The 23,694-nt window shown below is 38.0% G+C and overlaps 1 protein-coding gene across 1 annotated transcript; it reads right to left on the bottom strand.

Annotated features, from left to right (window-relative positions):
• Nucleotides 1-4,069: 4,069 nt before the first annotated feature.
• Nucleotides 4,070-23,592, bottom strand: LOC105389912 (adenosylhomocysteinase-like 1). Its single transcript, XM_048621605.1, is given in 10 exon segments — nucleotides 4,070-4,645; nucleotides 4,989-5,156; nucleotides 5,563-5,742; nucleotides 6,150-6,227; nucleotides 6,712-6,838; nucleotides 7,233-7,365; nucleotides 7,963-8,133; nucleotides 9,191-9,329; nucleotides 9,698-9,900; nucleotides 22,894-23,592. Coding segments are annotated over 10 exon segments (1,680 nt in total). The 5' UTR covers nucleotides 23,153-23,592; the 3' UTR covers nucleotides 4,070-4,423.
• Nucleotides 23,593-23,694: the final 102 nt, after the last annotated feature.

Below are 23,694 nucleotides of genomic sequence, written 5' to 3'. Positions count from 1 at the left end.
TTTTTTATCGTGAGTGTTATGAGAATGTGTGAGTGTGATAGTTTACAAGTTTTAAACATGGTAACAAATACAAATAACATATTTTTTTTGTAAATATAGTTTAGGTTATACACGCAATTGGATAAATCTGTTAGTCATTTACTAGAATTACTATTAGCATTAGACATATTTTCTAGTTGTGACTCATTTTTAACTACAACGTAGGGGCTCGTACTATCTTTCCTAATGAGGACACGCCCATTCGATGTCCAGCAATATGCGTATTGATTTGCTTTAGCGAACTTGCGGGCGACGAAGAAGAGCTGTTTTTCATGTGGTGTAAGTTTCTCGGCGATGTATATTGGGGTTTTTTGGTTGTCGATACCAATGGTTGAAGAACTAAGTTTTTCTGTTGAGTTTTGTCTATTAAAATCCTTTACTGAATCCAGAAGGCGATGTTTCGTCAGCGTGTTACAAAACTCAATTGTTACAGTGGAGGTTTTTTGTTCTTTCTTTGAGGGATGTCGCTGGACGTCCCGTATTTCGGTGCTTTGAAGATCGACGCTTAGTGCTTTTGTTACTTTTTGTACAAGAAGGAAGAGCTGATCCTTTGTTTCATGTGGTTGTTTCGGCACATTGCGAATTTCAATCGATGTTTTAATCGCATCTCGCTCCAACGAGTATATTTTGTCCTGTAGCGAAGACAGCTGAAGTAACATAGTTTTCCGCTCTTTATCCAGGGAGGCAATGTTGGCCTCCAATGAGGTAAGCTGATCTGACATGTAGTTCATGGATTTTTCTATAGTGTTGTTAGTATCTTGGATTTTTGTGTAGTGGCATTTAATCTCCTTAATGTAACGCTCGAAAGTGTCTAATCGGGAATTTTGGTCACACATCATCTCCTTAATCATGTCTTTAATTTCATTTTTAAAGTCGGACAAGTTATTACTGTCAGCTGAACTTTCGCCTGATGCTCGGCGGCGTTTTGCATTTCGTCCTTTGGTAGAATTGTCTGTTATGTTATGCAATGGTTGCGATTGTTTACACAGCTTAGGGATATCAGAGTCGGAGCGCGAGGGCGACGTGTTGGACTTGCTGGTGCTCGTTTCCTTGGCCGGTGAGCGAAGCATTGTTATAATACAGGCTGAAGATCAGATGGAGAAAAGAGTGCCAGTTGCAGGCAATAACGTAGAAATTATGAATGTCTATGATTATAAATTCAGGCGCTTGCTTAGTGTTGTTTACTTTGGTTTGTGTGGGGTAGGTCGGTGAATTAGACCTTAGTTTTAGCACTAACGCACTTCACGGTTCACACACACTATAATTTCACACACAGATTCTTGATTTTGGAGGAATAAAGTATTATTTACTTGTTTATAAAACTATTGGTGTAAAATTTGTTGATAAACGACTTTATTTTTGTGATTGTATAGGAGCGATATGTAAACACGTCCGTACAGTTCGATGGCGCGCGGGGGGGGGATAATATACGAGGAATGCCGAAGATAGAGAGTTATGGCGTTCCAAAGAAACATCTATCAGTGTTGCATAACCTTCTTAATACAATAGTCATGTCACTAAGCAACTAGTAAAGGTATCCTATCTAGAGTCTATCTGTGTAGGGTAGCGAACTTTTACTAGGTTCTATACAAGACCTAAATTTACTGATAGCTTACTGCCTTAAAGGTTTACATTGGATCTAAATAGCACAGAGATTAGGTAAGTAATTGACATTAGATTTCTAGTGAACTACCTACTATTAGTAACGTAACGGATAGTACAGACGGGGGCATAGAAACCTGACCCCTCAGGTTTATTTTCCCCTGACTGTACATTAGTTGTAGACACTTTTCTCTGCCAAATCTTACAAAAACTCGCGGTTTAAGACATTTAAAAAGTAAAGCACATAACACACCAAAATACTTGAATACAATAAATTAAGTGATGTATACTTTTATCCTATTAACCAATTTTTAATACCTACTCATCTATTTGGCTAGCACTCGACCGTATAATACATAATGTACACATTTAAATAAATACTCTTTTTTCTTAAACTAGCGGTTTCCTATAAAAGAAAGAGGAAGGACGAATTCGATTGAAATTTAGGTTTTGTACTTCATTTGTTTTAATTTGCGATACCGATAACCATGTCTGTTAGACTGATGATTGAGTAGACTTTAGGTAGTGAAACCAACTTTAAGATCGCCGAGAAATTGTTAAGTACCTTTGTTCTCTGTGAACCACATAACTACATTTTATGCCATTGGATTTACTATAATTTTGCAAGAAACCTCAAGAGGTTTTAATATTAGTATGGAAATCGTAACCCGGCCAACATACAAGCTTGTTTCACTGCTTCAGCCATGATTGGAACTAGAAATATATCAATTGATATTTTTGGCGTCACCATTAGTATTCAATCGGATTTTACAGGATAAATTCCTCTCAATTTTATAGTAAAAAACAGGATATCGTGTGTGTTTTGTCGTCACGTCTGACTTTTAACTTTTGTAGAGGCCGCCACGGTCTTTTCTGCTCAAGATCTATTCTGATTGGCTGAAAGAACAGCTCCACTATTGGCTAGCGACTAGAGGCTAGCTACGGTTCTACCTTTTTTGGCATAAGATTTATTTGCCTAATCTCGTATTGCATAGTAACGTTTGGTCAAAGTCTCGTTACGCCGAAAATCGTATGGCATAAATCTCGTTTAGTAAAAAGTTATTTCGCATAACATTGTTTAGCCTAATAATGGTATGGCCAAATCTTGAATAGCCTAATAATGCTATGGCATAGGTTTATTAGGTTTATACAAAGTAATAATATTCGTTTGGCTTTAACTTTGACGGAGCGTCTCCCTACATAGCGCAAACTGGTGCCTTGTATTGTTTCCGCTGTTTGGAAAACGCTCCGCTCCGCTTCGCTGCGCTCCGCTTTGGTTTTGATGAACATGTGCACCTAACATGCTCCTCCTCGCTTTGCTCGTCGTCACACCTATTTTTAGGTTTCGATCTCATGGGGTTTGTAATAATTATATTGGTCGTTAACTTTCGATTTTTTGATCATACAATATCGTGATTTTCGGGATGTAGGAGAAAAATACCACAATTTGTACATTTACTACATACTTAATATATTATTTATTAAGATAACATTACGAGAAACAAGATTATACATAGGTATAGACGAACATAAATTTGAGCAAACGAAACTTAGGTGTTTAAAGATTGTGCCTAAAGAGTTTTAGACGAAACGAGCCTTATGCCACATAAGTCTTGGCAAAGTGATGGTTCGGCCAAAAAAGTTTAGACCATACGAGTTATGCGAAATGAGTTTTGGTCAATAAAGATTATGCGAGATGAGCGGAACCCGCTAGCTACAGCTGTCAAAGATTTTAAAGTTTTTTATTTTTGGCTTTTCGTAGGCCATTACAACTATATTTAGGTAATATAAAGTAAATTTTGGTGTAATTAGGTAATATCACTTAAGAAGTCACGTTGTTGGTATTTTTAAAGGACCGATGTTTTGTTTGGCGACGACAATTTTAAGATCTTTTATAAAATTATATTCACTTTGCTAAATTTACGCTCTTAAATTACAATATACTTTACGAACACAAATACTGTTAAACCTAATACATATAAATGTTTTTTTTCGCTATGGTATTTGTGGCTGATTGTAGTTATAGGTAAAAGATAGATTACTAAATGCCACTTATTCTCAGTGACATGGGTACATTCAGTCTGGGGCGAAGAACCCTGACCCCTTTTCTGACGCATTTTCACTAAGGTAAGTCATGTTTTTGCCCCAACTATACGAGTAGTTACAGTACCTAAATATTAAATGATATACTCGTTTAATGACCGTTAAATTATATACTCTCTCTAGAGAGGCTAGGTTATTTTACTGTATTTAAAGTTAGATTTACTTGTATTTGTCTACCTATAAAGATCAGCTACAAAATTACCATAGCTCATATCATAGCAAAGCACTAAAATTCAATAAATACACTATAGGCAGGTAGATGTTGAAAGAAATAAAATTGCAAGAACTATAGGTAATTATGATATTAGCCCAGATGTTTTTTTTCTATTAATTTGTAGTAGGATATGCGATACAATTTTTGTATCAATTAACGTTTCACTCATCAGTTAAGGCGTTTTGATAAGTAGATGATGAAGTTTGTTTTTACTCATATAATTAAAGCCAAAACTTTTATTTTAAAAGCGGGCTATAACTACTTTAAATATTCCTTAACTGCAAAAAAAACCCAAATCCGTATCTTATGACTTAAGCATAATAAAAGCCATCTTCACACTTAATCTGGATTACAAAAAATATATAAATACTTTTTCAATCTTGCAATACCTTTCCATTCTTACATCTTGCAACACCTACGTCCATAGGTCGCGTCTTAGTCCGGCTAGTCTGTCGTATCTAAATGCTAGTATCTGTAGTAGTTAGGTTTGAAAGGGCCGACCTTGTTGAGACCTAGATATTTGGCTTGTTCGTCGGTCAGCTCCGTCAGATGAGCGTCGAATGTCGGCAAGTGGAGTGACGCGACGTACTCGTCCATTTTCTTTGGTAGGAGATAGACGTCGGCCTGTAATAATGGGAGAAAATTAGAAGGTTAGTTGCGTGACTTATGTTATAACAAAGTCAAGGACTAGATTAGGTTTCAGTATTTATGACCAAGATCTTGTGCTTTGTAGGTTCCAAATTTAAATACCTGTCGTAGGTACTTTTAAAATTATGTTTGTTTAAAAATTTGGGTAGAACCCAGTTAATCAAGACCAATACGATGTATGGTCAGCTGCATAAGTAGCTGTACAGTTTTGTACCTGGTAAAACTACCTACATAAACAAACCGTCAATGTTTGAACAGGCAGTGTGTGAGTTTGACAAGGTACAAAAGTGTACAGCTACTTATGCAGCTTACTGTATTTCATAATCAAGAAGGATTATTCACCATAAAAATCAAGTAAACAATAAGAAAATCGATAACTCACCTTATACCTAGTACTAGGAGCATTATACAGCTCTATAAGCGCTAACGCCTGCGTAGCGGCGGTCACGCTGACCACGAAGGAAGGCAGCGAGGAGCAGCACAGGTTGGCGAGGCGGCCTTCTGCTAGCAACACTATGCGTTTGCCGTTCGGCCAGATTATGTGGTCCACCTGTAGGGGAAATAAGGGTGTAAGTGATAAAGTAGATTTTCTTTCTCGCTACGGTCCGTTTCAGAGCCTTCTAGAGAAGTTGTTTAATATCATAGACCCTAAGCGCTATTAAATCTGACAAAGTTCGTCTTAAACACCTGTTAAACAATGTCTAATTAAATTTTTCAATGTTGGTCTTAAACACCTGTAAAACAATGTTTAACAGCGCTATTAAATCTGTCAATGTTTGTCTTAAACACCTGCTAAAAAATGTCTAACATCATACATACTAAGCGCTACTAAATCTGTCAAAGTTCGTCTTAAACACCTGTTAAACAATGTCCAACATCAAAGATACTAAGCGCTACTAAATCTGTCAATGTTCGTCTTATGGTTCGGGTTGTTTGTTAGTGGTGTTGTCAGTAACCTGGCTCCTAACCCGCTCCCACAGCAAGTCGGGCGTCCGCAAGCAGTGCACGTCGACCTCCGTGTTGGAGTGCCCCATGTTGCACACCACGCAGCCGTTGCGCATCCTCTCCATGTGTTCCCGCGTCACCACGCCCTTGTTGCCGGTGGCTGTGATCACTATGTCCACTGCTCGGATCACCTGGTTGGGAAATGAGGGGGTTTATTGATTTGGGGTTTACAGATAAATTTTTAGTAAATGATGAAGCAGTCTGAGGCAATGAAACCTGGTACCGTACCATGGCCGACATTTTAGCAATCGAATCCATTGGCGATGATATTTAGGAAAAAAAAATGGTGATGTCAAAACCATAAAATGTTTTTTTGAGAATCGAATCCCATAATTGCTAGAGTGAATTGAATTGAATTTTTATTTATGGCAATCTGGAAAATGAGATATTTTCTGCTAGCAAAATATAGTTTGACATGAGTTAAATTATATGTTGTGCATTCAGAAGCCTTTAGAGTAAAAACGCTACTGAGAAGGGTCAGGTTTCATTGTCCCTGACTGTACAAGTTATCTAAATAAGTAGGAAAATAAAAACGTACCTCGTTTAATTTGACGACTCTAAATCCATCCATGGCAGCTTGTAAAGCACAGATGGGGTCTATTTCCGTAACGTATACCTGAAACACAAAACACATTTTAACAATTAGGATATGTAATATTATGATAACATCATCCAATGAAGAATTTCAATATACAATACGTCTTTTGGTTTTTCAATTACAAACATTAGACTTGGCCTTTCTATAGTTGGCTGTAGTTGCGGCCCTATGCTCCACTAGGAGTTAAGGACTTAAGAAGAAGAAGACTTGGCCTTTCATACCTACATATAACTTTTTCTTCATTACAAAGGGAGGATTTCCGCCAGCTCATTAAAAAAAAAACTAAATCACAGATGGCGCTAGTAATGCCTTCATACAATGACCACTGCATTGTTTTCATACATTTTTTTTATGAAATTTATTAGACAATATACGGTGCTATTAAAACTTTATAAACTCAGAGCCTTGAGCACCTGGCAGCAGCCCTTGCGCACCTCCCCTTACACCACTGCTTGCCGCTTATGAGACTGTCAGTTTTATAAGAGCTGTATAAATAACTCACAACGCATCCCAGAGCTTTCAGCGCCTGGCAGCAGCCCTTGCCGACCTCGCCGTAGCCGCACACCACGGCCTGCTTGCCGCCGAACATGAGGTCTGTGCTGCGCTTCAACGCGTCTATTATGCTTTCCCTGGAATTTAGGGGATTAGAAGGAGATTAGAGGCTAGCGAGGGGATTAGATAAATGATTATAACATAAATTACAAAGCTTGGTCTCATTTTTAAAGAACACTTTCCCTTACCTAACCTTAATAAATATATTTTTTATTTTGGATTTCACTTAGTACTTTTTATTGTATTAATTACCCTTTTAGATACTAGGCTACGATACCTCATACACACTGCTTGATGATTGTAAATTATTGTTACATAGGATTTTAAAATAAGAAAGAATTTCAGTGTGGATAAAACGGACAGATTAGAAAGCTGACTTTTAAACTTACAAAAAAAACCTTTAAAAATCTGATAAGTAGGTACTTATCTACCTATAAATATTTCAGAAGTGAGTTTAAAACTGTAACTCACCGACAAGAGTACAGATTGTCGAACTTGGTCTTGGTAACAGAATCGTTGACGTTCATAGCGGGCACGCACAGCTTGCCGGCCTTGCTCAGCTGGTACAGCCGGTGGACGCCGGTTACGCTCTCTTCCACTATACCTGGGGGGGAAGAGATAGATGCTATTAGATAACAACTAACAACGTATCTTCTGCTACATCTGCGAGGGAAAAGGGATAAAGGTAACTATAAATAAAATAGTAGGGAGAGTGGGGTCAGGTTTCTCTGGCCCTGACTGTACATATATTTTTCATAGACATAACCGTAAAACAGGTATAGAGCTTATCGAGTAGCGACTGTAGCGAGTAACTTATAGTGCCACAAACTTATCTGTTCCGGTGAGAGCGAACTAAATTGGTCCATATAATCTATGTCATGTCAATATGAAATTCATTAGTAAGTAATGAGGTATGGACCAATTTAGTTCGCTCTCACCGGAACAGATAAGTTTGTGGCACTATAGTAAGTTTCGTCGAGCGTTGTTGTTTTTTACCGACACGAAAGAAGAAGAGTTATGGAACACCAGAATTTGAATCCTAAGAACCCTATAACTAGAAACATTTAAGCTTTCCTAAGATGACGATGCCAGCCATCATATAGCAACCGCAAAATGGCGCTTGTTTCTAGAAACTGCTACTGCTGTATTACAGTCGCTATAAGACACCACAATTTTCATAAGGAACCCTAGTTCTAAGTACCTTTGATCTGCTTGAAGGCGGCGGGGTGCTTCTTGAGCATGAGGTGCGTCGCGTCGCCGCCGTCGTCCAGGATCATGTTGGGCTGCCACGCGGCGCTGGGCGAGCAGCACTGCGAGATGCACCACCAGAACGCTTCTTCACTCTCGCCTCGCCAGGCGAATATTGAGAAGCCTGAAAGTGGAGTTATGGTTAGGTACTTGGGTTGTATTTAAGGTGGTGGGGTAAACGGTTTGTCAAGTAGACAATGGATAACGTGGGATGCCCTACGGCGAGCTAGATCGACGGTCTTTGAATGAGGAAGACCGAGGATAGAGGGTTGTGACGCCCCTTGGGAGAGGCATCCAGCAGTGGACGTACTGTTACGGATACGTACTGTTAGTTCTTTTTTAGATACTGTAAATGTTGTTTGGTGGCGTTTTATCATAGTTGGGTTTGAAACAGAAAGACACAACGCGTATTTCATCATCATTAACCCAAGAACTTCGACCATTTACAACCCAAAAACTACCAACGTGTGGGTGTATTTAAAAAATGTTAGTAGTTATACCGACCTACAGATTTTTACGGGAGTTCTTAAATACTACTACCCTATAAAACTTAAAACAGGAAGGTGTAAAAGCATTACTTATCGCGATAAATAAATTTATAACGACTGTGATGCCTACTTCACTTTTACGAGAAATAAAAACTTAGGACTTTATTTTGGCGAAAAGTTTACGACCTCAAGATAAGCTTTTCTTCGAGTTTTTACGGTCAGTTGCTTCGTTAGATAGCACATCATAACATTTAAGCATGAATAAAAACTAAGCGTCGTTACCTACCTCATGTAGGAAGCAATAAAACAGGTACATAGCATTTGAAAGTCTTTTTTTTGAAAATATGGCTCAGGAGTTTCTTGCCTCCGTTCTTCTCCTAAAGACAGAAAGAGACCCCCTGATCCGAACGAAGAGTAGTTTATAAAAATTTACGTTCATCAGAAAATGTTATATTTATACGATGAATAAAAACGTTTGACTTTGCCACTCAGGGGGTCAGGTTTCTTCGCCCCAGACTGTACCTTATGAAGCGATGTTTCTGAGAAGTGCTGCTGGAATCTTTAAACATCGCAACACAAAAGTACCAGGAGCATAGAGCCTAGCAAGACGTAGAGAGTCCAGATATCAAAAGAGAACTTGCAACATCCTGACACAAAACTACCAGGAGCATATAGCCCAGCAAGAGGTCTCACCAGCGTGGGCCAGCGCGGCCGCCACCTCGTTCTGTGTGCTGTAGATGTTGCAGGCGGCCCAGCGCACCGTGGCTCCGAGGGCAGCTAGGGTCTCTATCAGCACCGCTGTTTGAGCGTTGATGTGGGTGCAGCCGACTATCTGGAAGAGGAGAAAGATACGTTACATATGTTGCTTGATGGTGCAAAAAAGTCTGGAGGCTGACTGCAGGTGGCCAGGTACTATTGATAGATAAACTTGATCCAGCCAACCACAGCATTGGATAATGATTATGCAGGATTATGTTATGCCGTTATGGCTTATCTTAAAGGCTTGGTGGGCGGGTTAGACTCCGTAGTTTTTGAATCACTCAGGAAAAAATGTTGGATGTTAAAATAGGTTGGGACGGAAAAAGAGGCATGGTATTCGTCAACGAATTAGAAGTGCCTCCTTCTGTCCAATGCCATCCTTTGACTATTAGTTACCTCGTATCTATATAATAGTATTTTAATTATGCTCTATCCTCTTACTTTAGCGTCCTTCAGCGGCTTATCCTCCTTAGCCCTGGCTCTTAGAGCTATGATCCCCGGCATCTCCTGCTCAGCTATCTCTATCTCTCTCCTGCCGAAGGCGTGTTGCTCAATGTTCCTCACGCAGTGCGCCGGGTTGGGCTGCCCGGCGGCGATGGCCTTCTCGTGAGGCTGGATCCCTTCGTCCTCGTCTGAGGAAGACCCTGGAAAGATGAGAGGGGATTATTTATTTTGAGGAATGAAAATTGTTAGCAACACAGGATGTCAGCGTAACTGACAGTCAGAAGTGGATGGGAGAAAAGATATGGAGGATGATATATCTATAAACGGAAGGCGCTTGGTTGAGAAAAATGTCGTAAAAAAGTTAAGTTGTTTTGTACTTACATGGCTGTAAATCGTTATAATATTGGGAGATATGTAAATAAACCTCTACTGTGTTCTGATCCGGTGGTTTTACTACAAACTGTCATGTAGGTATGACGAGTTTAGACAGGTGGAGGATATTTTTGATTCACGGTAGATGGTGATGGTGGCTGGATGAGGAAGGCCGAGGGCAGAGTGTTGTGGCGCTCCTTGGGAGAGGCCTATGTCTAGTTGTGGACGATTGCGGGTTGATGATGATAGGTAGGCTTTGAAGAAGAGGTTCTTTATTGGTCAGTGGTTGTCACCATTAGGGGTTTTGTACCCTTCATCATGTGAAAGGATTAGGTATATAATATACATACTTCAAACTATACATAAGTACCTACCCACCTACCTATTAGTAAAAATAAAAACAGTCGACTATCTTTACGATAATATCATAATAGCTCGCTCGTGGCATAAGATAACGTGTAACTAAGTTGGTAGTCTTTACTTTGATCTCTACCTCAATCGCTTAAAAAGATAAAAAATGCTGCTGACGCGTAGGTATGACTTATTTTAGATTAGTGTGGTGACTAGGTACAGTCAGCTGCATAAGTAGCTATGACACTTTTGTACCTTGTCAAACCCACAAACTGCCTATCCATTCATTCAAACATTGACGTTTTATTTAGTAGGTAGTTTGACAAGGTACAAAAGTGTATAGCTACTTATGCAGCTGACTGTACTTCGGTAGATAGATGTAACGTAGTATTGTTGTAGGTTAGTAAGTAGATTTTTATTTTTAAACGCCGCTCATCCATATCATTGGAAATACCTAGATAGGAAAGTGAGTTTATTATCAATACTATCATGCAATAAAATGTGTGGTAGGTACTTACTTATATTTAGTTTTACTCTACAATTTCACCGGTTGATGTACTTAGATATTTGTTTTTTTTAATATTTAGTAGGTACCTACTTACCGACATTACATAATAATTGTATAATAACACACAATCTTTCTATAGGTACTTATAGGTTAGGTACTGCGTATAACTGCATAAGTACCCTTTTTATTAGGTGTATCGAATGAAGAACCATTGTTTGCGATTAACTGCACTCTACGCTAGCTAAATCTAAATCTACCTATGTACCTAGGTACTCTAGGTAAATATATAACTATAAAGAACAAAAACAAAGTTAAGTGTCCTCGCTTGTCCTCGGACGACCGAATGGCGTAGTGGTTAGTGACCTGACTACTGAGCCGATGGTCCCGGGTTCGATTCCCGGCTGGGGCAGATATTTGTTTAAACACAGATATTTGTTCTCGGGTCTTGGATGTGCCCGAAAAATGGCAATAGGCCCGCCCCCTATTACATTTGGACTAACATAACACTCTGGCGAAAAGTGGGTGCAGCAATGCACCTCTGCCTACCCCGCAAGGGAGTACATTAGTACAAGGCGTGAGTGCGTGTGTGTGTGTGTCCTCGCTCCGGAACGCATCCGACGCAAAGGTCCCTAAGGCACTGGCAGCGTTGCCTCGCTGTACAGCCAGCGAGATCCTCCGCATCAGAAACGCTCCAAAACCGTGCTTAGTACCTAGCTAGGTACGGTCATGTGCAGAGAAACCTGACCCCCTCTCATAGTAACAATGCTTCTGAGAGGGGTCAGATTTATCTGCCTTATACTGTACTAAGGAACTCTAAGGTACTTAGACTACCTACTCAGGTAGATATTTTCAACTAGCAAGGATAGGGCACAAAGTAGGAAATCAGTAGGAAGAGAGAATAATTTAAACTTCCTCGTTTAAATGAGACAAGTTTATAGGTCTCACTAAGGTATACCTACTTGTACTAATAAAATTCCCCGCTCAACTTACATTATATGTATAACACGCATAATATCCTACTTATAGGATAAGTATTCGAGTAACCAGTATTCGAGGGACAATCATTTCAAACACACATAATCAACGATTAAGCTTAAAGAGGCATATAAGTACCTTTATGTGGTGGGTAGTGGGTATAAAACCCGTCACAGACTTAGCTATAATATATATGTATTAATATTTTTATAGCTAGGCATATTAAACTATATATATTTTATATAAATTTTCGCAGTGACTGCACACTCAGCTATAATATATATTTCTGTGACGTCACCAAGCGATACCCTAATATAAATGCGAACACTAGGACGACCATCAAGTTATGAAGGCAAAATATATATTTCTCAGTGTGTGGTAGCTTGCTATAATATATATTATAGTACGGTATATTAATATACATATATTATAGCTAAGTCTGTGACGGGCTTAATCGTATCTGTTTGTTATACATTTTCAAAATCACCAATCCAATGTACTAGCATAGTTTTTTATTGTCTATGATACGAGGTTTCTGTAGATCGACTTAAAAACCTTAGGGTCAAGGTACATAATAATGGCAGTAGGTAAGTACAAAAAATTATCTGCATAATAAAAAAAAAGATTTATGAATTCTAATTATGACAGGAAAAGTATGTTAAAAAAGTATGTACTTATTTATTTTAGTTAGTAAGTTTATTAATTATGATGATCTATGTATAGTGGGTAAAAATTAATAAGTACCTATGTGAAGTACTGTATTTTACTTTATTCTTATTCTATTAATTACGGATATTTTAAATAGGTAATAGGTATGTTAGTAGTTTATGAAACATCACTAGTTGAAAATGGAGCTACAGGGTGTTAAAAAACGACGACTTACACATCTCGCTCCGGCCGGATATGATCGAGTGACGCTTTTTGAGATCCATTTTTGGCGCTTCCTCTTCCTCGGCCATCGCTGGCAGAGAAGACTCTTTCTTCAGAATACCGACGATCGACATTTTGTTTTTTAACCGACCATAAAAAGGAGGAGGTTTTCAATTCGTCTGTGTGGTTTTTTATGTTTGTTCACCGATTTTCCGCCAGTTTATGGGCCGAATTTGATAGTTAATTTACTTATATTGACACTTAAATTATGTTTTGAGTTTGCGTTTTATATTGGAAGGAGTTTTAGCACTCTTAATTGTAAAGTTTACTTTGAGTTTGGTTTTCATGGGCACTGGCTGAATAAATTTGGATTTTATTGTTTAAGGTTTTGCAGCACTAAACTTTGTTTATTAATGAGTGTGTACAAACTACAAAACAAAATAAATATAGACCGAAAAAACTAAAGAACATTACACGACTCTACACATTACTCTACATACTTAGATAAAAGATATAAAAAAAACTACCTAGTTACTGTCTGACTCACAGTATTAACTCTAGCATGCATGAATGATTTATCTAGGGTAAACCCTGTTCTAGGACAAGATGCATAAAATCATGATGAATAACAGAGGCCCTCTCGCGAATACAAAACGAAATAACATTTACGAAGTACCTAATTAGTGTCAAATTCAATACATTCATTTTGAATGTGAAAATCGTTGTCAAAACAAGTTTGCGATATTGTCAATATAAGTTAAGTACACTGGCACGGTTTCACAACACCCTGTATAACGGAATGTGGAATGAACTAAATGGACAGACAGACAGCCCTGTCCATTCACCCGTCGCTTATTGCCTGGAGCTGGAGGTGTTATACACATGTATACAAGTTATACAACGACACTATACAAATGCAGTCGAGTTCGTGTGACATCGGAACCAGTGTAAAACTGAGAGCGCTTATTTTTCTGTTTGTAGCTACCTATCTTGTAGGTTTTTTGTGGCTAGTTCTGCGAAAACTGGGTGAATTATAACCTACTCCACATAAGTAGGTACCTACATAAGGTAACCCTACCAATCCTAACATGCATGTTTTTGGTAAGTAAATTAATGATTTGCTTTCTTTCTACCTACAAAATGTTGGTGTTTGTTTCAAGAAAATATCCAATCCAGGAACTTCTGAATTCTTTACTAGTCAATAGTCAGTTTTTATAAACAAAACCTCAATGCACAGTCATCTTCTAAACTAAATAAAAAACAAGGGAAGCACAATTGAATGGCGAGGCCACGGGCGGCCACGTGACTTGAGTCGGGAAATAGTTACACTTCCGCAGTTCCGCTCCAGACTATCGCACACCGTCAATGATTACTTGAATACCCACGACGGAAAACTAGAGGTAATAAAAAATATAACTACAGGGTGTTGCAAAAAGGGTATACTAAGCCGAAACCAGCATGTGCAGCATATTATATCTAGGCCCGAAACTGAAATCAGAATTTTAAAATTCGCGAAAAAAAAACATTTTTCATAGATAAAAATTTTTTATTTCACTCTTGTGTGACATAGTTACACTGTTTATGTTTTACTAATTAATATAAATTCTCTTTAGTTAAGTCATTTTTGGTACCCCAAGATACGGGCTGAGCCTAGTTTGGGGACCCCTGCTCCTTGTGATTAATGTCCAATTCAGACGTGTGCATAGATATAGTTTAAGTATAATACCTTGTTTAATATATAGTAAATATGTAACATTTCTTTTGCGCAATAAAGATTTTTATTATTATTTTGGTTTCTGAATTATGTCAGCTCGGTTTCTTCTATAAGAACCGGTGATTGATGATGCACACGGGCCTAGGCCAAGTTATTATTATTATTATTATATTTTTTATTATTATTATTATTAGACACTTATTTGGTCACGTGACTTTTTACTACCCTTTAGTTATAAGTTATAACTAAAGGGTAGTAAAAAGTCACAGTGGATATTTTTAGCTGACGTGAATCAAAACAGATGACAGATGGCCGATGTCAGCTAAAAATATCCACTAACTAGAAACTTCCCTTCCTAGAGTGTAATACCTAGGTTCTAGCTGAATACCCGCGCTCTTGCCTACCATAGCCTGGAAGAAATCGCTTTAAGCGATAAGGCCGCCATTTGTACATATGTGTTAGATTAAGTGTTTTGTAATTTTTGTCCATGTTTTTGTGTACAAATAAAGAATATCTATCTATCATAGCAACAGCTGATCTGGAACCCGTTTCAGCACCGGGAAGCTACACTACGCATTTTTTTTTATTGATTTTCTTTATTTATTTATTTACTTATGTGTGTGTTGTTTCTGTAATTAGGTATAAGTGTGTTTAAAATACATGAATTTCTTTCTTTCTTTCTTCAGTAATATGTATGAATGTGTAGCTATCTAACCTAGGTATGATGGAATAATTATTTCCAGTGCGGTTGCAGTGGTTGGCCTTGGCCTATTTGGAGATTCGGTTCGCCGTGTGTGCATTAACTGAGGTTATTTATAAATTTCACTGTGGTGGAAATAAATAATCCAATTCACTATCATCTACCTACGCAAATCATCTGAAACACTAGTAGTATATCTACCTATATACCGGCCTCTACACCTGTCTAAAAAAAGTCGTCAATCAAAGCCGAAGGGTGTCCCACGCTACATCTACTTACAACTATTCAACAATCACGGAATGATATAAACAATATATTTTAAGTAAAGACACGGCAATACAATAGACTATTGTATTTTTAAATCAATTGACAATATCTGAATGAATCTACCTATAATTATAAAAACTCCAGAATCGACAAAGTGTGGGTTGGACTATCGTCTATGAAGAGTTCCTTACTACCTACCTACTAGTGATAGGATACGGCTATGGTTATGCTTTCTAGTCCTTGTTTTTGAAATGAATATATAAGAAAGACGACCGAATGGCGTAGTGGTTAGTGACCCTGACTATTGAGCCGATGGTCCCGGGTTCGATTCCCGGCTGGGGCAGATATTTGTTTAAACACAGATATTTGTTCTCGGGTCTTGGATGTGCCCGTATAATGGCAATAGGCCCGCCCCCTATTACATTGGGACTAACATAACACTCTGGCGAAAAGTGGGTGCAGCAATGCACCTCTGCCTACCCCGCAAGGGAGTACATTAGTACAAGGCGTGAGTGCGTGTTTTTTGTGTTTTTATATAAGAAATTAGTTGTAAGATTAGTTAAAACCAAATCAAATCAAATCAAATCATTTATTTTGCTGAATATAGGTACATTGGTTTGGTGTATGATAAGTAAAGGAAAGTCGCTTAACTATACTCCACCCAAGAGGGTTTGCAAAGTTTTAAAATTAAAAATAAATTAGATTAAAATTAAAACATAAATAAAAAAATAAATTAAAATTAAGAAACAGTGATAAATTCAATGAATGCATGCATGTCAAAGATATACCTAATTAAATATTTATACATATAAACTTTTGAACCAATGTTATGAGCGAGTCACGCCAACAAACTGCTGCACAATTTGGTTTTTTTTTGTTACTTACCTGTGTTTGTTTTTAATGAATGAATATAAGTATTATTTTAAAAAATACTAAGTAGGTAGTGTAGGTACCTACTTCATTTTAGTAAAAAATAACTTGACATTCATAGTACACTTGACCCTATTTGACCATAAATGAATATGTAATAGATACCTAAATACATGCTTCCACCCAAAGGTTGACTCGAGGAAATCGTTTAATGCGATAAGATTACAATTTCTATAGGTTAAAACAATATCTTGTTTGTCTACAAACAAACGACCACGACGACTTTCCGTAATGCGCGAAAATAAATTTGTTCTTGTGTAGGTAAAAAATAAAGAATATACTTACCCCATTAGGTACATAGGTATCTATAATCACTCTAATCACAATTATGTAACATATGCACATGTATAGTATCTCCCTACATGGCTCTTGTTAGCACCACACATAAGTAATATGATGCATGAGTGGCATGATTAATAGCTTGGGTGGAATTATGTTTTGATGGTGGATTGCTATAACTAGGTACCTACGTTTATTAGGGTTACATTGTAGCTTATGTACGAAGAGTAATTTTATTTCAGACCTACGTATTAAAGTGACTTTGAAACAGGCTGACCACGTTAAAGTAGGTACCTACACATCCGAAAGATAGTGGCATAATTCGTCATTCTGAACAACTTTTTTTCGAAGACATTAAAAATAAATATATATGATACCTACTTACCTATTCTATTCTATTCTATTCTCTGTGGGGATGTAAGTACCTGCACCTGGCTCTCTCGAATGGAACCTTTGTGCATATCCCCAAGGTCTAAACTGCCTTTCTAAGCTTGGACCATTTCCACACCACGCTGGTCCACTGCGGGTTGGTGGGTTCATATATCTAGATGTGCTAGATCTGGATATGCAGGTTTCCTCACGATGTTTTCCTTCACCGTAAGAGCGATGGTATACATTGTACTTAAGTTAAAAGAACTCATTGCTACATGTCAGCGCCGGGATCGAACCCGCATCTCTGGCGTGAGAAGCGGTTACCCGACTGAGCTACCACCGCTCTGCTCTACTTAGGTACCTATCTACCTATTAAAAATAGCTTTTTTGGCTACTTAGAAAATTCTTGACCGTGGCTTTACTATGGAGAATTGTTTATTTTACACGCATTTCCAAAACATGTAGGTCAGGTAGGTACTAGGGCATGCAATACCGGAACAATTTTCAATACCGGTATTGAGTTCCGGTATTACAACTCAATACCGGGATCCCGGTATTAATACCGGTATTAGACTTCCTTGTAATAAATGGCATATACTGTGTTTAAAGGTCGTATACGTCAAAATAAAACTAGAAAATGCAATCATATTCTGAATTTTGTTGTAGATTTTTACGAGAATTAAGTTTTAGAGTATAAATTTTAGAATAAATCATTTTTTTTACATCCGGTGTCGGTTTACGCATGGTCAACAGTAGATTTCCAGCAGTCGAAAACTGCATTAAACGGTTGGGAACAAGTGCGCTTTCACAGTATATAGAAACACAAGGCTAACTAAATCTTAATCGCTTTATTTATAGCCTCAAAAAGTCCGATTCTATTATTACTTCAATACCGGTATTAACATTCAATACCGGTATTGAAAAAAGCGGGAATTTTGTCCGGGATCCCGGTATTACGGATACCGGTATTGCGGAATTGCATGCCCTAGTAGGTACTTACTGGTAAGTACTAAAATCAGCCTAATGGTAGGCAAGGCATCTTCGTTTATTTTCATATAATATTAATATTCATATTAGAGGAACATAAACACCATCATTACGTAAACATAATCAATAATCAGGTATCCAGGTGCTGCACTGTTGTCCTAACTCACAAAGCAAGTAAACTCCGTATCACTAACAAGCGTCGAGAATCGAACCCGGGACCTTCTGTCGCGAGCGCTTACTAACTGCTCCAAACTTTAGGTACATAAGTATTGTGGGTGTATTAGTTAGTACATAGTTAGTATAATCGTAAGATTCGTTCTGACGTTCGTAACTGCCTCTGTGGTCTAGTGGTAGAAGCTTCGCTTCATGACCCAGACGTCCCGGGTTCGATTCCCGGGTGGGACCATCAATTTGTGTTTCTAAATTGTGGTTCTAAGTTTGGTTAGGACACAGAAGGCTGATCACCTGATGTCCGAAACAGTGAAACGATCCATGCTGTCGGATGGGCATGTAAAGCAGTCGGTCCTGCGCCTAGCTCTCTCCAGTCGTGTCGGTCAATCCGTCCCATTGGGTTATGAGAGTGATGGAACAGAGAGTGCTCCTGTGTACTGCGCACACACTTGGGCACTATAATCTACTCCTGCGTAGATGGCTGATCTCAAATGAGATTGGCCGCCGTGGTCGAAATTCGGCTAGGAGGACATTATTATTAAGATTCGTAGGGACATGGACATGGTGCTTTTTTGACGCTCTAGACAGCAAATTTTGTTTTTTTTTATTGTACCTAACTATAATTTTCTGTATTTTGGGTCATTTTGTGTTTTTGTTGTTGTCAGTGTGTCAAATAAATTATTCTTTCTTTCTTTCTGTTCCACCAGAGATGTTCTCAGCATCATAGCAACGCAACGCTATGGATGCGTTTGATGTCCACTTGTCCACCAATCATATTCATTGGCCCACTTAGCATAGTACTGGTGAGAACGGATTCCTTTCACACCATCGCTGCATAGCACATCTCTGGCCACTCTGTGCCTAGCTAGTCTATACTTAACTATTGTGTTCCGTATTTATGAGATTTTAGTCGGTATGACATTATATTGTAATTGATAACATTACACGTAAACGTATAACACCTCTCTACATTAATCTTTCGTTGAAAATGTTGTGCAGGTATAAATAAAATGGTTTGTTTTTCATAAGGTTACGTATGTAGGAAGGTATTTTATGAATTTAAATATTTTACAACGACCGACCTAAAACACGAACGTCACACGACGGTAATGACTACAAAACTTAGTGCTGCAAAAACCACCTTCAGGAAAATTAAGTAGATTTTACTTTTTTTTTAATTCAAACTCACTGTACACCACCACACTGTTCGACGACCACAATCTTAATAGACGTGTCATCCGTTACGAATCAATATCGTAGCGAAACATAAATGCACTTTCCGAGAAACCAAGAAAACAATATTGAAGCCGTAGATAGTATTTTCAACTTGGACTAAATCAATAATGCACGCTATGTTATGTTATGTCACATCACTACAACAGTACTGGCCGGCCGCAGAAAAAAAAACAAAACCGCGCAAAAGTAATTTTCTTTTTTCGATTCGTATTTGGAACGCGGATTTTAAAATACGTTCCGTGGCTTGGCGCGAACGGTCCAAGTGTGACTGAATGATCTGTGGCGAAACGGTCCCTGGAAATGCTAGATAAGCACGGGTTGGATATGGCAGTGCGACGAATTCGCGATAAAACTGACGTCCAATTTTCCGATTGCCTGACAGGTTGAAATAACTATTTGTATGCAGAAAAATAAGATTTTTTAATTAGTTAAGTATTTTTCTTTAGAAAAAATTAAATTGTAGACTGTTAGAAAATGCTTCTAGCATTAAGTCCACCTGATTGTACATAATTACTTGTGTATATTGTGCAATAAAAGAATAAATAAATAAAATAAATTGTGATGGTAAACCCTTCCCTTTTGCCTTCTGAGCCTAAAAAAGGTTTGCTTCAAGTTTTGAGGGCAAGGAGCCTCTTTTAAGAAAAGTTAAATTTATACGTTTCACTTTTAGCACGGCAGCACTCTTGACGATTCGAGTCTTCGAGCGGTTTTAAATCTTAAGCGTTCAAGAGAGCACGCGATTTCAAAAAGGAATAAATTCTGTCGAGTGGATACCATGAACAGAATGTAGAGAGGGACGCCCTCCGGCCCTCATTGACCGACAATGTTGGACAGGTATATGAGTTGATGAATATCAAACTGCCATATGTCACGACCACGCAAAATTTGGGAAATGGAGGTTTTTGTTTTCTCTATTATTTAATGGTCATAAAACTTGGCTCGTGATTTAATCAGTTGACTTGTGACCTTAAGAATGTATTTTAATAAACAAATCCATTATAACACTCATAGAAAGGCGTAAAAGTTAATAAACAGTTTGGACTTATAGCAGTTTGATATGCCCATACAAGACTTATGCTGTTTTGATATGAGCCATAAGGACTTATAGTTGTTTGAAAAATACTAATATCATGGGCCGGACTCAGTAAAGACTAATATAGTCTATATTCTATTAAATACAATGAAGTTAATCAACCATAATTTATCGGTAGAAAAGTACCTACCTACCGTATTATATTCTACCCGATACGGCCCTGTGCTTACTACGAAAATGAAATGTGATTGACACGTGGGTTGGAAAAAAAGGGGTTTTAAACTTACTTCGCCATAGTTTTATGTCGTTTTTTGCTACACTCTTCAATCTGTTCCTTTTCCGAGCTTTATCAGGGTCCACAATCACAATTTCCTCAACATTTTCAATCATATTCGTTATAAAACACTGGGAGCACACACCACAGCCTCGAAATTCTCACCAAGACTGACGCCATGTTGAAAAAATTACGCTCTGTGATTGGCCGAAATGGACTTGTGAAAATTTGTAATGCGAAACGGTTAGACTTAAAAGGATTTGAAAAAAACATACTTTTTTAACGGCTTTTTTCTCATGGATGCCTTGCACTTATTGGAACTTGAAGGGCATAGGCAAACTGACATTTTAACGGAGAACACGACCAAATCAAAAAGTAAATTTTTCGGGTAGGTGGACATATGGCAGTTTGATATTCATCAACTCATATGGTCATTATGTGGAAGCATTAGGATACAGTAATTTATGGCTTTAAAGTTACCGAAACCAGAAAAAGAAGGTTTTGTTAGGTACTTACATTAAGCTGTTCGGAATGGCCGAGTTTTTTTTTCTAGTTAATAGATGGAAGATCGGTTATTTTTTTAATGTTTATAAATCTGTAAAAACCGTAGCAGATTCACTATTTAACTTCCCTTTCCGTATTCATTGAGTTGAAGGCTACGATGATTTCTCTCAGATAGCTAGCGTCGACGGAGATTTTCTTAAATAAAAATACATAGTTAAGTATTATTTTCTATTTTCACTCGCCAATTTAATCTGAATGAGAAATTTTATACGACTTTACCCTATATATGTATATCGTAATAGGAAGGTAGGTTATTAAATTTGTTATTTTATTTCTTTCCGGATATCCGGGTATTTAAATTAAAAAAAGTTTAAAACCCGAAGTTGGTGAGGTACCAACTTAATATAGTACGATTTATACCTAACTACTCAGACTTGGGTATAAAACGTACCTCTACCATGGAAGTAGAAAATAAGATCTTTTTTTCTACTTCCATGACCTCTACTTAAATTATTCATTTTAAAAAAAGGCATACCTAGGCTCATGCCAGGATTTCAGGCCACGACGCCTCCTGAAGGGAGTTTTTTAAATTTAATTTAGAGAGGTAGGTACCTACTTAGGAACAGCCAAGGCAATCCTAGGACTTTTTATGGTACACCCGAGTCCCCGAGTCCGCGTTGTTCTATGCTTGGAGTAGAAAAAGTAGTAAGTTATGATTCTGAGGAATAAATTATAAACAATAAATAGAGGATAATGGGGATAGTAGGTACACTTTGCTTGCACTCTCCACAAAAGCATTAAGGCCTGGGTCTCCTATTTTATGCTATATGCGGCGTCCGACTTTGACGTAAACGTTTTGATCAACGTCCTACGGCCTACCTACGGCATCTACGCGCCAACGTCGGCGTGTGAGGGAGACCGCATCAGTACATTTCTATAGTGAGTATTGTGACGCGGCCTACGGCGTGACGCTGGACGCGATCTACGGCGTAAATAGGAGACCCGGGCCTAAGATCGATCACAGGAAACATGTCAAAATATTCGGGTACGAGTAAATTGTCCTATTTAAGTACCTAGGTATTAAGCCCATTTTCATTCGCTTTGAGTGAAATTTATGAGAATTGTAGTGGCGTCAACTATTATATGTAGGTACTTATGTCTATAAGTACGTCATCCAGGCGAACCACTAATAAATTTAGGGTAATCGCATTCTGCCTACTGCTAAACAGGCCATTTCAGTAATGCGGTCTTGTATAATAAACGTATTTGCTTAATTCAGTCTGTTTTTTGTAAATGGTTCAGCTATGTTAATATGATATTATTATTTAGGTTAACCTAGTACCTAACTTAGGTAGGTATATTTTATTTAGGAACCTAAACTTTTTTCGATGTTTCTTGTAGGTACAATAAAGTTAGATTAGATATACTTAGTTAAATTATATCTTAATTACTTATAACTACGATAGTGGATATTAACCAAAATTTAATAAGTTAGTTATTAGTGCCTACACAAAGTTTCTGGTTACCAAGCTAACAACAACCGAGCATGTAGCGAAATGTAAAAAAAATATACTCACCATGAGCAATGAGGTTCTACTCGATTCCAAGAAGGTTACACGCACAGCAACAAAAAAAGCCTTCTACACTCACCGGTATAAGAAGCGGAGCTGTAGGAGTCAGCCGATGACGCCGACAGCGAGCGGCTGCGGTATCGAGCTGACTTCTTGAGGGCGCTGGACTTGACCCTCTGCCCCTCGAACTTGCTCGCGGAAGTGCCCTCCGAGGCACCCCCACGGACTTGCCCAGGGTCCGTCACCGGGCTGTCACTCGGCACGCTGGCAGACGCCACCCCCGCCGCAACGCTCTCCTTCCTATGATGCTCACTATTACCTCCATGCCCATCGGCCATTTTAATTAAAAAGTAATTAAGACTAAGACTCTAATTCAATTATGCCTATTATTTTTTTAAGCTACGAGTGCCGATGGAAAGTTTTGTAACTACGGCCGAATTTATTGATTTGTTTTACGTCAGAAGGTTTGTAACTGATGGTGCGTAACGAGTTATTCTAGATTTTATGGAGAGACATTTATTGTCGGCAGTAAAAACAGCTAAAACAACCCACGGGAAAAACACTTTTGTTTTGGTTTTTTATCATGCACACACTGTTAGGTAACCGTTTAGTTATTCAAAGTCCATTAAGTTTTAGCCCGTAACTATATTATCAGTCATTTGTTTTTAGATTTGATAGAATTAAGTTGATAGACAAGCTTTTCCGAAAGTGGCTAAAAGCTTCGGAGCGTTTTCCCCGATTTTCCCCTTCACCCCGATACTGAAACGTCATTTTACATATTTTCGATCGATAGAGAAGAAACCGGTAATTTTCGTTTGACCTTTGTTACTAATTATATAAATCAAGTCTAATATTTTAAAGTCAAGGTGACGGGAGCATG

This window comes from Plutella xylostella, chromosome 2 (assembly GCF_932276165.1).
Source record: "Plutella xylostella chromosome 2, ilPluXylo3.1, whole genome shotgun sequence".
In the NCBI taxonomy this organism is placed as follows: Eukaryota; Metazoa; Arthropoda; class Insecta; order Lepidoptera; family Plutellidae; genus Plutella; species Plutella xylostella.
The sequence above is the reverse complement of the archived record's forward strand: the minus strand, read 5'-3'. Positions and strand labels throughout refer to the sequence as shown.